The 14,557-nt window shown below is 45.1% G+C and overlaps 1 protein-coding gene across 1 annotated transcript in view; it reads left to right on the plus strand.

Moving 5' to 3' along the window:
• Nucleotides 1–447: 447 nt before the first annotated feature.
• Nucleotides 448–14,557, plus strand: part of IL1RAPL2 (interleukin 1 receptor accessory protein like 2) — a 2,001,777-nt gene continuing 1,987,667 nt past the window's right edge. Inside the window, exon 1 of the mRNA XM_069612724.1 lies at nucleotides 448–720. Coding sequence (XP_069468825.1) covers nucleotides 488–720 — 233 coding nt within the window. The 5' untranslated portion in view covers nucleotides 448–487. The remainder of the gene's footprint in view (nucleotides 721–14,557) is intronic.

A 14,557-nucleotide genomic window follows, 5' to 3' on the forward strand; every position in this document is an offset into this window, starting at 1 on the left:
GTTCTAAATGGAAAACGAAATACAATTTCAGAGGAAACACAAGTAAAGCCATTTTCATTCCAGGAGAGCCGTGCAAGTATGGACTGGCAGACGGACAAGGTTGTTGAGGTGAAAACATATTGGTGTTACTTGGGAATTAGATCGAATCTGGAGGGTGGGAGTAATGGAGTGCTAACTCCCTGGAGAGTACACATGAACGGGAAGTCTTAGCACCAATGCCCTTGAATTGTGCCCTCTTAAAGTTTAATGTAACATTTTACTCGCCTAGAAAGTCTTCAGAAGGGATAGATGGAAAGGAGGCTTTCGATGTTGATGAAGCAAGAAGAAGCAAATGTGTTAAATCGAATGCATGTCAAGTGAATGCAAAATCCACAACGATGTGAAGTGCTTCCATTTTACATGCCCTGCTTTAACAATGCTCTTTCTTTTGCAATTTCTGTCCGCAGTTGATGGGTGCATTGATTGGTCAGTGGATCTCAAGACGTACATGGCACTGGCAGGTGAACCTGTGCGTGTGAAATGTGCCCTCTTCTACAGCTACATCAGAACCAATTATACCATGGCCCAAAGCACAGGTCTGCGGCTGATGTGGTATAAAAACAAAGGGGACTTGGAGGAGCCCATCATCTTTTCAGAAGTGAGAATGAGCAAAGATGATGACTCAATTTGGGTTCATGCGGCTGAAGTGCAAGACACTGGATTCTACACCTGTGTTTTAAGGTAATGCTTGTAATATTTTTAACTGAGCCATCAATAATCAACGTGTTTGTGATAACATTATAAGGTTGCTTCAATTTAACTTGTGATCCACTTCACCCAACTATGTCCAAGCGGTAACATAACCCAGAAATGTATTCACGGCCTCGCCCCAGATACCTTACGCAAAGGATCTCCAGACAAACCGCATCACAGTACCTCACTCACGCAGAGTGCGTGCTGGAGGATCTAGCTTCCCAACTATGGCCGCCACTCTTTGGAACAAACTCCCAGACCAGATTAGATCTATCGAGTCCCATGCCGCCTTCCGCAAGGCCCTATAAACAAGGCTCTTTGTCTAAAGAGCCTATTCTTCCTCCTGTATAATGTTTCTGCTACTGCTATAACTTGAAATCGACACACACTGTATTGTAGAACATTGCACCCAGTATTTCAACTGTATAAATAACTGTATGTTGTTAAGCTTCACACATTGGGCCGCATATTGTAACCCACAAGCAGGCCTCCTTAAGTATACTTATAGCGCCTCGTTGCCTAGAGGGCTGCAGTGAGCTTTACAAATCTATAAATAAACAAATAAATACATGACGAGAGCATGAGCAGGGATCCATTATCCCCCGGGACCCCTTGGGAAAAAGCACTACATATTGCACAAGCCTGCTCCCACCAGGATCTGCTGCCATTCCCTACAGGGGCGCGCTCCCTTGACTGATCTGAATGGTCAGTGCTGATCAGCTTCAGGTGCCAGTGCCACCAAGATGTCTAACTCGTGAGTCAGGCGCTAATAACAGAATGCATCAAGTACTATGATCCTCATTACAGGGTCCGGAGGTAACCCTGTCGGTGCTACCGGCGGGTTGCCACCAGACCCGTAAAACATTACTGGCACCTGACTTCCCGGTGCCAACGGGCTATTGCAAGTCCGGTGGCTGGGAAGTCAAGCGCTGGTAATTTTGTTAGTCCGCTTTGCAATAGAATCTCAGAGTACACTACGGGAATGGGAACATGGAAGCGTTAAAGCTCTGCAGGCAAGTGCCCAGGTCGACCTGCCGGGCAGGAGGGTACCCGCCCTTGTTGTGTGCCGGTCCAGAAACAACGTTGCCAGTAAGCTTTCTGGCACTGTTGTTTCTGGACTGGCACAAAGTGTGCTTAGTGGACTGTTAGGGCCGTAAAGTGTTAAGATTTGAGAGCTTTGCTTCAGACAGGAAGGTCAAACAATTGCGTCCACGCCCCCCAAAGTCATCCACATTGTGCACCGTACTCCGAAACACAAGCAAAAGCAACAACTATCATCTCAAGGTTCGACATCCATACCCCTTATTCATATTTGCACACATGGTCACTCGCTCTCACTCCACTTCTATCCATGCTCATCAGTTCATATTAATAACCTGCACAACCTCTTCACACTCAACAACTGAAAAATACACTTCATCAAAAAAACATTTTCCCCCTATATCCGTGCCAACCTTTATGGACTCATAGCCAATGCCTACCATCTCCATCACCAAGCACACAAACACACACAGGACAGATAGTGACCATAACATAATTTGCCAACCTACTCATTCACCATTCATGTATGTGAAATTCTTTCCACTCGCCTTTTTTTCGCACTCACCCACCACTTAGATATTTACCATCTCTATCTGCTGAGACCATTCTGGATGGCTACCCACTGCAAAATTAGTCTCTCTTTAAGGTCATGTTGCTTTATATCCATCCTTGATCGGCCTCCCTGCTCCTTGTCTTTCTACAACCGATCAATTCCCCTCTTCCCAGGCATATCCTTCACTCCCTGCTCCTTTTCTCTACTTGCTCCCCTCCACTAGAATGTTCTCCACTGGACATCAAAGCCATTTCATCGATGTAACTCAGACTACACTTCCTGTTGCTCAAAGGAGACCCAATAACCGTTCCACCTTCCTCTTGCTTTCATCTTACAGAAATACGCAATTTAATTTGTAATAATGAACATAGTGGACCTAGACTCTTAAGGCCCGATTCATGAAAATGTGGGCAGAAATCCCGCAAGGGTTGCACGCGGATAGGGACACTTCACGAGCCTGTGTGTAGAAAGAAAAATGTGCGCCTCGCGTATTCATGGAATTTACAGCGCAAAGTAACTGTATTCACAATTCGCACCCGGAACACCCCCAATACGCCCTCATGCAAAGCATGAACAGCCAGAACAGCTACCTTTGCGCTCTCCCCCGAGCACGAATACATGCACACTTCAAACCGTGTATGGGGTCCCCTGTATGCAGGCCTGTGACTCAAGTATCCAGTGCGGGGTCCCCCGTAACTGTATCCGGCACCACGGCAACTTGAGCATAAAAAATTGTAACTCAACAATAACTTGGGAAATCTGTGTGCGAACCTCCTTAAAACATTCCTGCACTCCGCTACACTGCTTACGCGCACCCCTTAGTTACATCAGAACACTGATTGAGTCTACGCCCCCCAAAAACCGATATTCAACCCCACCTGCCCGTTGCAAAACCTATGTGCAGATGTACTCACGTCTGCCTTCGGGTGGTGGATCTCATGAAGGACTTGCATGCCCATTTCCCAGCCGAGAAGTTTCGCAATTGACTGCATGAATACGTCTCGTGCTGCGCAATTGTGGGCATTTGAAAGACTGACTGCAGGCTGTCCCTCGGAACGTTCACTCTTTTGCAAATTCCTCCCAATTTTTGGTGTTCCTACACCTTCTCAGCCCTCTGCACAAGCCACGCCCACACTCTGCTTGGAGTCTTGCGCAAGTCGAGGAAAAGTATTGCACATTCGATTCCGTGAATTGACAAAGGCGTATTTGCGTGCAGTTGCACACGCAAGTACCCTTTTTTCTGCTCAGATAATTCCATGAATCGGACCCTCAATGTCAGAATTTTTCTTTTTGTCCTGATGTATTGTCCATAGTGGATGTTTTGTTTTGCCTCATCGGCTTTTGTGCGCCTCAGTAATGACTTCAATGACACTCTATCCACCTCCAACAAAGACAACACTTACCTACCCTGACACGCCACACACATCATGAAAGAATTGTTCCTATACATCATCACCTTGCTCAACATCATCTTTACTATTAACTCATCCACTCATTAGAGGGAAAATGATGGACCTCCTTCTATCAGCCTACTCTATATTTAATTTGATCACTCATCACATTTGAAAAGAAGACCAGCACAAAACAATTCCATCAGTCTCCACACCCATTACCACCTATAATTGAAAGGAAAAAACAATGTATAATCACCCATAGACCAAAAAGCTTCTCCTAGACGTGCTACCAAAAAAACCTTATCTCATACTCACTTGACCACACAAACATCAGCAAAACGTTCCTTGACAACAACACAAAACTACATTACAGAACTTCAGACAGGGAAGGGAAGCGGGCACACAAACAATTTCTCATGCTCTCCTGCAGAGAAGGCAATGCAAATGCATATTTTACCACACTTCCACTGGGCAGGGTGTGCACCCCTAAATTTGTGCACTCCCACGAGAAAGAGGTCTCACACATGCGCAAGGTCTATGTACTCCCACATAGAGGGAGATGCCAACCTAATTTTGGGCACTCTAGTTCAGGCCAGGGATCATACATCTTAATCTTGGTCCACTACAACAAGGAAAAGGGGTGTATAGACACTGTGCAATGCACTCCCACAGAAATGATGGAAAACCACTATATTTTGCTACACTTCTGCAGGCAAGAGGCATACGGATGTTTCCACACTCCTTCAGGGTAGGTTGTGCACACTCACTTATCTAGACTTCCACTGGTTAGGGGTCATGCACACATATTTTCTAATGCACATTCACAGGGAAGAGGTGCACATGACCAATTTCTAACATATTTCCGGAGGTAAGGGCACACACACAATTTCTAACACTCTCCCATAGGTAAGGGAGCACACACCCAATTGTTGCCACTCTCCAACAGGGAAGGAGGTTTACACACACATGCACCACCCACACAACACACACCACACATTCCACATGCACTACACACCCACGACACACATGACACACACACACCACACACATGCACACATAATGTTGCTGCACTCCCACTGCAAATTGTAAGCACGAAAACAATGTGTAAATCTCTGTCATGAGACATGAGTCCCAGTGAATGGAAGAATCTCTTGAGGAACCCACTCTCAAGTTTCTGGGATTTTTTGCAGAGCATCATTTCCAAATCTTAGCAAGGCATATTGCATTGTTGTCAGAGTTTACAGTAGCATGCACAGCATCAGCGTTTGAATACATGCGTTTAGAGCTGCTCTTGCTTCCCACTGCCACTAGGCAGTCTTCCTAGCCTGTAAAGGGGTAATGTAGTCACTGTTTTCTCCTGTGGCGTGTAATGGGATTGGAGTATAAGACTGAAGCTGCCATGTACTTTACTCACCCAATGCAACAGGTAGAACCGGGATTTGATGGTGAATATGGCTATAATCCTTCCAGGTCCCTGCAACTACCTCCTTCTCATCCCCCATGTCACTTTCAGGTGGGCAATAAGGGCGAGAGCTTAGCGGGTGAAAAGCATCATGGCTCCAGACTAAAAGACATGGGGCCTCATCACGAGTTTGGCGGTAACACTGGCGCTAATAGCGCTGGCGTTATAAGCCCTACCGCCAAACCCACCGGCGCTATTAGCGCCGGATCACGGGTTTGGCGGAACGGGAAATCCTCATTCCCCATTGAGCCCATTCGGGAATTCCCCATTCCCCATTGGGCTCAATTTCGCGCTTTTACCACCTGCAAAATAGCCGGCAATATCTCGGTGGATTTCCCCCCAGCTCAGAGCTGGGGGAAATCAGCCGAAGCCGTGATTTAGCAGATCCTTAAATCCAGCGGTAACAGCGCTACCGCCAGATTTAAGGGCTACCACCAAACTCGTGATGAGGCCCCTAGTATCAATCGGTCCACCCAGAATCACACGACTGACATAAAGCTCTGTTTGAGGTAACTGGAGACATGTAGAATTGTGGTTCATTTGGGCGTCATTTTGATTTAGGGGGAGGTGTGCATAGATTCACTTGTGGGAATAAGCACCCCACCAGTAAATTATGATTCAAGCATTTAACTATATTGACAGCATGAAGCTTGGCGATGAAGCAAACATATTATATTTACCATCCCTTTTTGCCATCTCCTTGCTCCAAATACTTATGCATCTCCACCTACATAGAACTTTAATAGGGTTTGAGATCCTGGTGTACAAATATATGATATGATATGATATGGCATTTATAACGTGCCTATACACAAGTGTTTCAAGGCGCGACGAGGCAGGGAGGGGAACAAAAGGAGGACAGACAACGATCCTACTAGGCCACGTGTCATTCAGATCGTGCAAGTGCGTGAGATAATAACAATAAGTAAAGTAACGGCCAGAATGTGGCAAGTGCAAGGTTAAGTGCAGACATCAGGTGTCAAAGGCTGATAGGGGGACTGTAGGGATACAGAAACAGTCCCAAGTGCGGAGGTTGCCAGGTGGGCAGTGCAGGTGTGTGACGCTGGTGGGGGAGGGAACTGGGCCCAAGATCAGAGGGTGTCCAGGTAGCCAGTGCAGTTCTGGTTACTGCCAGGAAGTCAGCAGAGGAGAGGAGGAGAAAAGGCAGAAGCAAAGACAAAGGTTTTGAGGTGCTTCCGGAACCGTAGATGGTTCTCCTCAAGGAGGCTGTTCCAGAGGGAGGCACCAGCGAAGAAAGAGATCTACCACCAACTCGTTGCTTGGAGAAGTGACTGACCCTGGGGGAGTTAGAGGCGGATGAGCGAAGAGCTCGAGAAGGAAGATATTTAGGAAGAGAGATTTGAAGGTATTGAGGCCCCAGGCCCCACAAGACATTGTGGACGATGCAGAGGGTTTTGAACTTAATCCTCACAGCCACTGGGAGCCAGTGCAGAGATTTCAGTCCTGGAGAGATATGATCCCTGGGATTGAGGCCAAATACAAGTCTCGCAGTCCTGTTCTGGATGAGTTGCAGACGGCAGAGAGTAGAAGCAGGCATATTTAGAAAGAGGCTGTTGCAATAGTCCAGCCTAGAGAGAACCACAGCTCTGGAGACAGTGAGCTTCCGGGGGAAGGAGAGGAAAAGAAGAATACCTCTGAGGAGGTGCAGCTGGTAGTGTGGCTTCTTGGAGACGTCAGAGATGTGAGGAGAGAAGGAGAGTGTGGAGTTGAAGATGACACCGAGGTTTTTAGCCTTGCAGGTGGGAGCAGGAAGAGGGCCAAGAGAGGCCAGCCAGAGAGCTACATGGATTACTACACCTGTTTTTCATGAGAGATAGAGTTGTTCTCTAGGTCAAACCAAAATATACAGTGAGGAAAGGGCAACTCCTCCAGAAACAAAATAACCACAACCTGCCTGCTAGGAAAGAGGTGATCCAATGCAGTACTGTGTCGAGAATGCCCATGAGGGCAGACGAGGTGTGATTGCTGACAGGTCAAGGAGGGTTTTCTAAGATTAGAAGGAGGTTATAATTGCAAAAACAACCTTAGAAATTGCAGGATTTCTCTCATTGAGAAGGAATGCCATCTGTGCTGTAGTATTAGCCTGAGCTTTGTTGTTTGATTTTTGTAACCCATTCTGCCTCTGAAAGTCAGTTCTGCTAATCAGGCTCATTTTTGTAAGGCTCCATTCCAAAAAGTATAGTGCAGACATATGCATGTGCAGAGCCTTTCTAATGGCATCCCTCAGCACCTGATCCGTGACACAGCAGTCTGCGTAATGAGCATTCCTTTAAACAGACCAATGGAAATCAAAGTTCTAACGGCCAAGACCTGCCTCTAACCATGGACAGCCCTGCTCCAAATTATATGATGGTGTTCTCCCAGGGACCTAAGTATAAGCCATATCTAGTTTTAACATGGGAGCCTATGACACTTTAAAATGATACTAGCGGAATCCCTTTGGTGTCATTGTGTTGCGCTTGATGTCTAGTGGCTCGTTCCATCAGGGTCCTTGGCATATTTATGTCTGGGAACAAGTTTCACCCAAAACATCCCAATTGGGTCCAGCTCTAATAAAGCATTTGTTCTCTCTGGGAGGACATGCCACCTTTCCGAGAGAACAATATCTGTCTTAATGGGGTTAGGGAGGGTATCTGTGCTTCAATAAACACATTCTACCAGCAAGAGGGAAGTCATAGTAGGTGATAATTTCTAGGGTAGGAGGACAGGGGAGGGGGCAGATGTAGAGTAGCCTGGAAGCAAAGCTCCAATCCAGAGAAGGCTCCCACAATCTTGGAATCTCTCAGGGCTCCTATACTTGCTGTGGGCCTGTCCCAGTCCCTGCAGCCAAAGCTCTCTGGGACTAACCTCACCAGGAAAATACACAGATCACGGCAGTCAGAACTGGCCCGGGAGGGTCAGGACAGAAAGCATGAAATTAACCAATCGTTCGACTTCAGAAGAAGAAACATTTCCTCTGGATTGTTATCCAAGTACAGTTTGCCCAAAGTCTTCTATAGAGATGACGTTAAAGACTCCAAGGAGGTAGAATGACCTGACCCTCATCCATTCCAAAGGAACATTTGGTTTGAGCCGCTGTGTGAACAAGGCCTATCTACTCCCTAAGTGCCTCCTTTCACAAATGCTTCCTCTCACATATGGGGGGTATCGTTAGCATATACATAATGATTAAAAGACTGCGAGTTATTGCCAACAGCAAGGTTGTATTTGAGTCCCAAATCTCATCAGTGGTCAAACCATATTTCTTCTCCATTTACAAAGTTCAATATATCTCTGAAGTAAACGATACTCTTGTAGTAGATATGGTAGTGGCCACTCAGCTCCACTGTTCTAATGATCTATATGGACGTGTAAATGCAGGCTTAATCAGTACAATTCTGATAGCACTAATTACTGCCATATCTCAACATACGATAATGAGGCCATCATCTGACACAAAGAAAGTCTCTATGCATAAAGAATGTGAACATGTCTTTGCCATATCTACAAAGGTTAAATGACAAAGCTCTGGAATATGTTATTGATCAGTCTAAGCACTACACCCCTGGTATATAGCTTGGATAAGATGACCAAGGCATTCTCCATATCGCCATTTTAAAGATTGCTAGAATAGATAGGGCACAGTGTTACCATTAAAAATCAAATGTGCCCCTTCGTAAACCACATTTTGAAAACCTCTTAATGATTAGAAACCACTTAAATCCCTTACTCTCTTAACACAATCTAGCTGGATGATGATCAGCACCTAGTAGCGATTAGTTTGGTATTGTAGCTACATACGTTTCTCAACGCAGTCACCCCATCACTGTACTTTCTTTCTTCTGATAAAAGTGTGTCTAAATTAGTGAATTTGCATGGAATCTCACAAATGGGTAGTTCTGAGAAGGTCTGTTTTAGTGTTAGGGGGCATGCTAGACATGGGACATAACTAGCAAACAGGTTACTGGTGTGTACATGACTGCATGAATATTTGGCTCTCTGTCTTAAACCTGTCTTAAACCAGCTGTTAAAGTCTGTATCCAAAATAAAAGATGCTTTGAAGTGGCCATCAATTAGTGGAAAATGCTTTTTGTGTACATCACAGGGTAACTGAGTAGCCTTTTCAAGATAAGAAACCAGTTAAGAATTCTTCAATTTCTGAATTAGATCCTTCCTAACTGTCCTCGACTCCTGTGGTTTATGGCTGAAGTTATCTTCGATGCAGTCATGTTGCAGTGTGAAGGAGTGTAGGTGTTGTATCCATCTTCTGGGCAGCAAAATAAGCTGTCACTGGGGGTATAACTCAGTTTCACTGCTTGAATGTTCTGAAACATTTATGGAGAGTGACTTTTTTTGTAGGTCAAATCATATATCATTAGCCTCCACAACATTAATAGAGTACTGTTTCCCCAAGAAGGTGATTAGGGACATCTTAGCTCACAAACATTTGGTGGCAAAGTATTTATCTTGGTTAGAGATTTCTATGCGTTGTTTATTCTGTGGGTGTATTATGTATCATCAGGTTATATGGCAGTCCAACCAACAATCTTTGAGTCCTGCTAAATATAGGCATTGATGCCCTGAAAGGAGGGCAATCGCCCTATCACAAATCTAAAGGGTATGACTTTTGATGTTCTTCAAGACGGCAGGGACGGGCTGAAGGACATTCTGCGTACAGGACATTGGCTCATATAGCTTACGCTCAAGGATGCAGCTTTACAGTGCACAATAAGGAGATTGACGACAACCTATGGCAATTGGCTCAGCAAGAGGTGAACATATGTTACCCTGTCTTAGAACATTAATGTACTCCTTTAACTGTGCTAAGGTCTGTTCTTGAGGTATACCCTTGTTTACCTGGAAGATCTAATAATACAGCACAAAAACTGCTCATTCTAATGGGTCCACTGGTCTGTTCCTCTGCAAGAGTCTGTAGGCTTACATTCCAGTATCAGGAAACCAGGACTTTGGGGGTTTTGCTGAGGACATGCCACAGAAATTTGTGATGTGCCAACCCACTAAGTTGAAATCGACATGTAAAGAGGGCATTCCCTACTGGATCACCCTCATGTATCATTTGGCTTGGCTCTTTTGTACAATTCCATCCATGCCATCTTGCTTTCCATTGTGTATGGTCTGGCTCGTCAGCAGAAAGCTGATGTGTTCTTTTCACATGGGACACTGGTACCACAAAACAATGGGGCTTTCCATTGAAGGACGGTAGGAGCTTCCATGCTGATGGGCCAGCATGGAGAGACCAGCATGCCATTTTAGGGCCAGAGTCAGTCTACGTTCCGTTGGCAGATGCCAGCAGCTGAGGAGGTGATGCCTCGCAAGGTCTCTAGTTTGATCAAAGGTCCTTTCCTTGAGTAGGTGCGGCCTGTGTATGTTCCCCGTCAGACAGAGTGCTCCTGCGCCATCATATGATTGTTACAGGTTCTCCTCAACTCCTGTGGTTCGTGTCTGAGATTATCTGGGGTGCACACAGGTTTCAGTTTGAATAAGTGATGGTGGTCTATTCCTCTGGGCAGCAGAAGAAGCTGTTAACAGGCTATTGGCTTGGATGTGGTGGAACATGTATGGTGCGGGACATTCATTGTAGGAGAAATCGTATCCCCCAACATTTTGGGGGCAAACTATTCCATGCTTTCTGTATTCTCTCAAAGTATTACATATCCTCACAATAAGTTTGATATCATACAAAAACCTTTGAGTGCATTAAATATAGACACTGATGCCTTTTAAGGGAGTTGATGGGGTCTTTGGTGATATTTAAGCCTCTGGGCACACTAGCTTATCAATTCATTATTTCTGATTCTGTTTTTTTTTGTTATTTTTTTTAAAGGATACTGTCATAAATGAAGGGAACTACTACATGCTTTTGCAATAAATCGAGGGGACATCTTTTTATATTAAAGTGGCAATGAAGGTGTCATTCATTCTTTCAGAAAGGGCGCGCATTATTAATACAAAGCAAATAGTGTCGATCAGCAAACATGAGTACATTCTCACTCCAATCCCCAAGATATGATATGATAGTGTGACTAATGCGCTCTCTGCAAAAGGCGTAAAAATAGATGGGAGTGGGCGAATCAAATTGGTCTCCGGCATTTGAGAGAGCCATTACCTTCTGCCGGAGTTTTTCATTGCCGCTGCCATATGGATGCCGAAGACACAACCACACACTTACGCACACCGCGGTCCCTCGCAAACCGTATCCCTGCGCCGTGCCAGGAATGAAAAGAGAGATCGAACATTAGGCTGGGGAAGTGCACTGTGAAGCCAAAACATGGCATGAAGAATGTGCACAGCTTTGCCAATTGAACAGACATGTTTACGTTCATTAGGACCCACTTTTTGTTTCTTTCTCATTTTTGTTGTGAATTTCACGCATTAGCGCGTAATTACATATAAAAGAAAACATGTATTGCATAGATATTAAGCTCTCTCTGCATCCTCTGCATAAATGTGTTATTTGATTTATTCTTTACATAATTTTATTGGAGTTAAGATAAACTAAAATAAAATTATATAGCAATAATCATAGTTAATATCCACTCCATTGCAATGTGGGTTAGGCCTTTCCCTGCCAGGACTTCAATGCTTTCCACTGGAAATGAGGACGCACATATATAGCCTAAGAGCCGTGAAAGCATGGACCAGAATAGCGAGAAATTTGTCATGCTCTGTCCACATCATTAGTTTTGTGTAGTTTCATCTCCTTTCCTAGGTATATATTTGAAGTGTGCAGTCATTAACTAGGACCACCTGCTTCGGACATCTAATTAAGACCATTCATTGCAGACAAAGGTTTCTTAAAGAAAGAATTGCATTGCTCTGTTCACGGGCACCTAGTCGCAAGGGTTCTGGGTAGACCACGAGTTTTTGAAATAATAAATCTTTTATAAATCCATGTTCTTTTCCCTTTGCTGATTTACCTGACATGGTTAAAGTTCACTGATAGATTACTCAGTCAATTAACTAACAGCAAACCAGGTGACTTGCAATTGTGTTGGTTTGTTCTTGTTTTTTTGGGGGATGGGGGTCCAACCCCATTGATCTTGCTCATGAAGGTGCCCAATTACAACCTTCTTGGAAAAATGTGTCAAGAATTAACTGCAACACATAAGCACAGCGCATCCTACGAAGCTGTCACATTTCCTCGTATTATATTGTTTGATAAAGTCAATTATAATAATTATCTCACAAAGGTACAAAGTACTTTCAGTTCATGCTGTTTTCCTTTTACCATATATTATTTGAATCATTGGTTTCAGGAGCTCACTGCTACTGTTTTCTAACCACGCAAACTCTCCAAAATAGTTGTGCTTCAAAGGTTTTAGATTCATTGTAACATGTCCTGTAATAAGTGTCCTGGATATTCAGACATGTATCACTGCCTGCTTGCTAGAGTAACACTGGTGCATAAAGTACAGGGACTGCATTTGTCCATGTGTGGAATTGCCATATAGTGGGGGTGTGAAAGGCCTAGCATTTTTTTATTTTCATTAAATAATAAAACAATGCAGGTAATTCAATCTCTGAAAGGGTGGTCTGCTAAACAGATCCTCTTTCAGAAAGGCCCATTCCAAATTCCAAAACCATGTGGCCTGCTGCATCTGTCACCCGATCTGCAGCTACTGCTCTTCAGTGGTTCAAAGCAGGTTCAACCATCACATGGGCCCCCTTTTGACAGCTGAAGTGACACCAAAAGTACGACAGACAGAGGTTCAACTTAAATCTGCACCTCTGATCCAAAACCCTACTAATTATGCATACCTACCTATCTAGTGGCAGGTTAAGCTCTAATAATAAGCCACACTGAAAGTTCACACAATTATCAGAGCCACACCATACTCCTGTAAAGCCTGTGAGCTCAGGACAGCCATGACAAGGCTATGGGTATTCAAGACAGAATGACTGGCTCTGCTGCATCCAGCAGGGCAATAGGATGGAAGGCTGTCTATCTTTGATCCCTTAGGAAGTTGGGTAACACCTCTCCAGCCCAGGAAACTCTAAACAGGATGACTCCTAGGAACCATACTTCAAAGAGGTGCCCTCATAAGAAAAGGGCCGGCATCATACAACAGGGTGTTGCTTACCAAAGGCCTGTGCAGCCGCAGGTTTGGGAAGGGGGTGTAGTTAGAACAGGCAGACAGAACAGAAGGAATAGGGAAGTGTTTATCAATCTTGGTGTTCTTTGGGGCTTTCTTAACTTCATGTCCCACCCACGTCCTGCAGAGCAAAACACGTATATATGACGCAAGAAGGCAAAACCCACGTGTCACCTCGACAGGGATTGGACTACTCAAGGCAGGTTTTGTTTTATCCTGTCCCTAGTGACCTTTTCCTTTAATAAGGAAGGGGTTTCCCACTTATACTTTATTTCATCTTGGACTAGTAAAGAAAGAAGAATTCATTTGGACCCATTTTGGAGAGAAGTCTTTTCCAAAGCCCTCTGCCAGAGGTGAAGACAGGTGTTCCTAGGGAGAGGCATTCCCTGCTCCCTACCCATCACCAGGGAACATTAGGAGTGACTGCTGTTCAACCACGACCTGCCCTCTCTGCCACTGCTCCAGCACCCCAGGCACTTCACCGAAGGTGAAAAACTCATGCAGGTGCCAGGTAGCTCCACCCTCTAACCCCCCACTGGAAGTAAAGAGGACAAAGGTCTATTCTTGTCCTTCATCCCCTGGATTGGGATTCACAGCACCAGAAGAAGCCAAGAAGTGGGATTCCTGTATTCTGCAGCTTCAAACTATCTTTGCACATGACTCAACCACATTTGAATGTCTTAAAATCATGAGACTCGTTGGGGGTCATTACGACCCTGGCGCTAAGGGGTTAACGGCGCCGTAAAAGGCTGTGGCGCCGTTAACCCCTTAGCAGCTAATTACGAGGTCCCTTTGCGGGACCCGACCTGAACGGCTGGTCTGGACCAGCCATTAAAGTAGGGACCCGCAAAGGCACCTTCGAGGTAATTACGGTACCGCAATTTGCGGTACCGTAATTACCGCCTTCCCCAGTCCCATTGAGCCCTATGGGGCAAAAATGGGAATGGGGAAGGGCCAATGTTCAAAGGGGAATTACGACCCCGCCAACCTTGGAATGGGGTGGTGATTCCCCATTGAACATTGGCAGACTCGTTACAACACCGGCAGCAACCATGGTGCTAATAGCGCCATGGGTTACCGCCAGTGTTGTAATGAGGGCCATGGTGTTTCTTTTGGCATTCTCTTCAAAGCGCTTAGAACCTCTGTTTTGCATTCATCTAACAGGCTCGACACTGCATTGTACCAGCAGAGCATACCACCTGTTCTGCTTGAACACCAGCTCACCGCTGCAGATGATTGTGTACCTTTGCCTCTGGAAGCA

This window comes from Ambystoma mexicanum, chromosome 5p, assembly GCF_040938575.1.
Source record: "Ambystoma mexicanum isolate Mex_15411 chromosome 5p, UKY_AmexF1_1, whole genome shotgun sequence".
In the NCBI taxonomy this organism is placed as follows: domain Eukaryota; kingdom Metazoa; phylum Chordata; class Amphibia; order Caudata; family Ambystomatidae; genus Ambystoma; species Ambystoma mexicanum.